This window comes from Crocuta crocuta, unplaced genomic scaffold, assembly GCF_008692635.1.
Source record: "Crocuta crocuta isolate KB4526 unplaced genomic scaffold, BGI_CrCroc_1.0 scaffold143, whole genome shotgun sequence".
Taxonomy (NCBI): domain Eukaryota; kingdom Metazoa; phylum Chordata; class Mammalia; order Carnivora; family Hyaenidae; genus Crocuta; species Crocuta crocuta.
In genome coordinates this window covers 2,844,650-2,849,198 of record NW_027529175.1, presented here as the reverse complement: position 1 = coordinate 2,849,198, position 4,549 = coordinate 2,844,650, and the positions used below count along the sequence as shown (strand labels likewise).

Here is a 4,549-nt window from a genome sequence, read left to right as displayed (position 1 = left end):
GTTTATTACTCGGGTTTTCATGCACTGCTGCCTCTCCACTCCTCCCCCCTCCCTCTTCTCCTCCCCGCCTCCCCCCTCCCTTGCCTCAGTGCACCACCTGTCTCTCCAGCCTGCCCCTGCCTGCCTGTTACCAGGGAAACCACCTCCTTGGCAACCAGCCGGCTTCCATATGACATGTACGGGCGGGAAGGGAAGGCTCCTGACTCTCGCTTTGGCTGTTGGCGGCTCTGAAACCCCAAAGAGCAGCGTGTGCTCCTCGCGTGGGACCCAGGTGCCCGACAGAGCCTGAAGGAGGGTCTGGGCTGTGACCGCAGAGAGGGGAGGGAGGCATCCAGCCTCGCTTGACGATCGGTCAACCGATCATCATTCGGTAGTCGTGAAGCACCTACTATTTGCCAGCCCCTGTGCTGGGCCCTCTACACACGATATCTCACTTAGTCATGCTTTGAGCCTGCGCGGTAAACATTATTCCCGACTCACAGATGAGGAAACAGACACGGAGAGTTTCAGGGGCTGCCCCGGGCCGGCACGGCACCAGCGCTCCGAGCTAAACTTAGTCTCGTCTGATTGCGAAGCCTAGCTCTTCCTACCATCCTGAGGCCTCCGATCAGGTGGCTCACAGCTAGGTCAAGAGTAACCCCCAAGGCACACCCCCCGGTGAGCACGGAGCCCCCCCATCATATCTCATGTGGTGCCAGTCTCCAAGTATGCCCAGCACGCTGTAAGCTCAGCGACCCAGGGACACGCCAGGTGCAGCTTGATGGGAGAGGTATGTGATCCCAGCAGGTGCCTGAGTCATCCGTGAGCGCAGGCCATGGTGGGGGTGTCATAGCAGTCCCAGCGGGGTGGATGGGTGGCCAGGACCCTCATAGGCACAGGGGCTTTGGACCCAGAGAGTAAGGGCAGGAGGCCGGAGGGCATCCTATTAGAACCACGGCCATGGGTGTCATGGCTTGGACTGCTGGCAACCAGGCTGCGGAGGGCCTAAGGACAGGCAAGGGCCGTGAGAGTGGATCCGGGCCTCTGGTAGAAGCCTGGAGACCGCCCCCCCCCCTCCCCCCCGGGCCAAGCACAAGACCATGCAAGGGTATGAGACAGGTAACAGGGGGCGCAAAGAGGAGTCGCCGTGAACAAGTGGGAAGGGCAAGGCGGTTCTGCGAGAGAGAGAATGGCAGGTGCAAAGGTACAGTGGTATGGCGGTGCATCATGTGGCTGGGCGAGACAGCTGTCCCCTCACAGGCTGTGGCCCAAAGGGCTCTGTTTCCTGGGCTCTGGCAGGCAGGTATGATCATGCTAGGGGGGCCTGGGTGCTGGGACCCAGTCCCTGCCCCTCAGGTCACCTTCCTCTGACCCTTGCCCCCTCCCACAGACTCTACAGGGCAGAGACAGTGAAGTGTACTCCTGCATCCGGAACGTGCCCAGCAGCCTGCCTCCAAACGACAGCCTTGTCTCCCAGGTATGCAGGGGGTGGGCCAGCGTGCCCGGCCCCTCCTCTTACCCCACGGGACCTTCTCATCTGTGAAATGGGGGTACATGGGACCACAGGAGTGAGCCTCTTGCAGTCAAATCAGAGCCTCTCCCCTAGGCAGGTGGCTTAGTGGCTAAAAGGACCAGAGGGTTTGAAGCCCTGCTCTGTCCCTAACCAGCCGCGCAGCCCTGGCCGAGGGGCTCAGCTCTGCCCCCGAATCCCTTCCTCTGTAAACTGAGATGCCTAACAGCACTCAGCTCATAGATTTGCCACGAGGGTCAGATGTTGTACTGGGGCCCAGGAGGCACTTTGCAGTGTGAGCAATGTCTACACTGGTCGATCAGGCAGGGGTTAGTAGGCTTCTAGCTGTCCCCGGGCTGACAGTCCCCAAGCTGACGTCCGGGCTAGTAGCAGCCTGAGCTGGCCTGGTCCGGGCTCTGTGTGCATCATGATGGGGTCCAAGGCATGTCACTTGATCATTATTGTCTCTTTTTTAAAAAAGTTTTTAACGTTATTTTGGAGAGAGACAGAACATGAGCAGGGGAGGGGCAGAGAGAGGGAGACACAGACTCGGAAGCAGGCTCCAGGCTCTGGGCTGTCAGCACAGAGCCCGATGTGGGGCTTGAACCCACAAACCACGACATCACGACCTGAGCCCAAGTCAGATGCTCAACCGACTAGCCACCCAGGCACCCGGATCATGAGTCTCTCTTAACCCTCAGTTTGCTCATCTGTAAACTGGATGAGTGACCCTTTCCTACAAAACCAACTACCCTGAATTCAAAGGAGTTCCGGGTTAAGTAATGTCTACACCAGAGCTTTGGGCATCATGAAGTACAAGGGGTGCATCAAGCCAGTAGAGGAGCCCATGGGTGGGGGGCGGGTCCACAGACATCCTGAATAGCCGTCAAGAAGTGAGGGGGCTGGAACTCGGCCTCCCCCAGCCCAAGGGGCCCAGGCTGGCATTGTCTGTTGATTCTCCTCCTCTTCTTCTTCTTTTTTTTTTTAAAATATTTTTATTTATTTCTAGTAGAGAGAGAGAGAGAGAGACAGTGTGAGCAGGGGAGGGTCAGAGAGAGAGGGAGATACAGACTCTGAAATAGGCTCCAGGCTCTGAGCTGGCAGTCAGCACAGAGCCCGACGCGGGGCCCGAACCCACGAACCGTAAGATCATGACCTAAGTGAAAGTCGGACGCTTAACGACTAAGCCCCCCAGGCGCCCCGATTCTCTTCTTCTTAACGCCTGTGCTACACTCAGCCCTGAACTAGGCCCTGACTGGAGCCTTGGGTCTGCAGAACAGTCACTGACAAGCAGGCATTTGCAGCCCCCTGTGAAGGGTGTGCTGTTGGGGGAGGGGGCTCTTGGGGACCCTGAGCCAAACCCTGCAGGGTGAGTAGGTGGTGGTCGGGGAGCTGGTGGGGTGGGGGAGCATCCAAGACAGAGGGAGGAGCATGGGGGGAGGCAGAAGGGCTGGAGGGCCGAGGGCAGGGGTGGGTGGAGGGGAGGAAGACTGGCGAGGTGGCCTTGGGGACAAGGACGGCCCTCCTTGTCAGAGCTGTTTGCCTCTCACTAAAACTGCACTGGTACAACTTTGTTCTCTCCCTACGATTGTTCTTTCCCTTTCTTCCTCTCTCTACTCCTCTCCTTCCCTCCTCCCGTCCCTGCCTCCCTCCCTCCCTCCTTTCCTTCTCTCCTTTCTTCCTTTCTCTCTCTCCTTCCTTCCTTCCTTCCTTCCTTCCTTCCTTCCTTCCTTCCTTCATTCCTTCCCTCCTTCCTTCCTTTTGTTCCCCAGGAGAAAATGCACGGACTTACGGATGACAGCAACTTTGACCTGGTCTATGAAAATTTCTAGGATGAGCGCCACGGGCCCTTCGGTCTCACCCCGGACCAGATGCCCACAGCAGCTCCTCCTTCCACAGGACTTGTCCTGTACCAGGACTGAGGCCCCTGGGGCACCCCATCACCTTGCCCCCACATTCAAGGCGCTTCCGGCCCTCTGTGTCCCAGCCAGACGCACTGAGCGTTTCACATCTGGCCTTTGCTCAGGCTGTCCCCGCTGGTAGCGGGCCCTTCCTCCATCGTCACGGGCTCTCTTCGACACAGCCCTTCCCCAAGCCGTCCCCGCCCTTTTCAAGATCCATGGGCTCTGGGAGCCCGCGGGGCCGGCTGTGGGCTCCTCGGGAAGTTCCCGGCAAGGGACCCCCGTCAGCTCTGTGAGCAGAGCATCCCTGGGGAAGAATAAAGGAACAGCTGCACAGATGCCCCACCTCCATGCTTCCTGCCCAACTAGGCCAAAGGCACAAGGCGGCCGCACAAAGTAGAGGAGGGGGCTGGCGTGGGAGGGAAGGGGTGTGGGCACGGGTGAGCTGTGCGGGGTGGGGGGGCAGGGCTCAGAGCCAGAGGCCAAGGAGGTGGCTGGGTGCCAGTCACCACGCTGGGGGCCTGGAGCAGGGAGGCCGAGGAAGGAGATACGGCACGTTTGGGGCAGGCAGATGCCGGGCCAACGGGCTGAGCCTCCAGAAGCTCTCCACCCCCCAAAGTTCTTTCCCATCGGCCCGGCCCTCTACACTGCTTGGTCACCCCTGCAGCCCTCCTCCACCCTGGAGGCCTCAGCGACTCCTCCTTCCCCCGAGCCCCCCTAAAGCGCCCCCCATCTTGTCTGCCAGGACCCCACCCACCTCCTCCCTGCGTCTGCCCTGTGCACCTGCCCCAGGGCTTTGGGGCACCGCCACACGTGCTCTAGCTGAGTGGGTTGGTGCCTGGGGCTCCTCTGGGCGGGAGGAGGGCCCCCCTGATGTGGCTGGAGCTCAGGCCCTGTGCAGACAGTGGCCCTCAGTACTTGCACAGAGCCGTNGGGGGGGGGGGGAGGTGCTAAGGACGGGGATCACAGGGCCCATCGGGCTCCCTCCGTCCCCACTGCTCTCCACCATCTCATCTGTAAAACCCTCTCTCCACCCCCACACTGTGCCCAGAAGTCCTTGAGGGGCCCTTGCACACAAACCCCAAACATGTCTAGGGATGGCGGGGGGCCCAAGGCACAAGCCCCGGCCCTGACCCCGAACAGTACTGGGCAGTTTGTA

At 60.2% G+C, this 4,549-nt stretch overlaps 1 protein-coding gene across 1 annotated transcript in view; it reads left to right on the top strand.

The window, feature by feature from the left end:
• NFAM1 (NFAT activating protein with ITAM motif 1) overlaps positions 1-3,729 on the top strand; it is a 32,431-nt gene extending 28,702 nt beyond the window's left edge. The window contains exons 5-6 of the mRNA XM_077757978.1: positions 1,370-1,456; positions 3,262-3,729. Of these exons, the coding sequence (XP_077614104.1) occupies positions 1,370-1,456; positions 3,262-3,321 (147 nt within the window). The 3' untranslated portion in view covers positions 3,322-3,729. The remainder of the gene's footprint in view (positions 1-1,369; positions 1,457-3,261) is intronic.
• Positions 3,730-4,549: the final 820 nt, after the last annotated feature.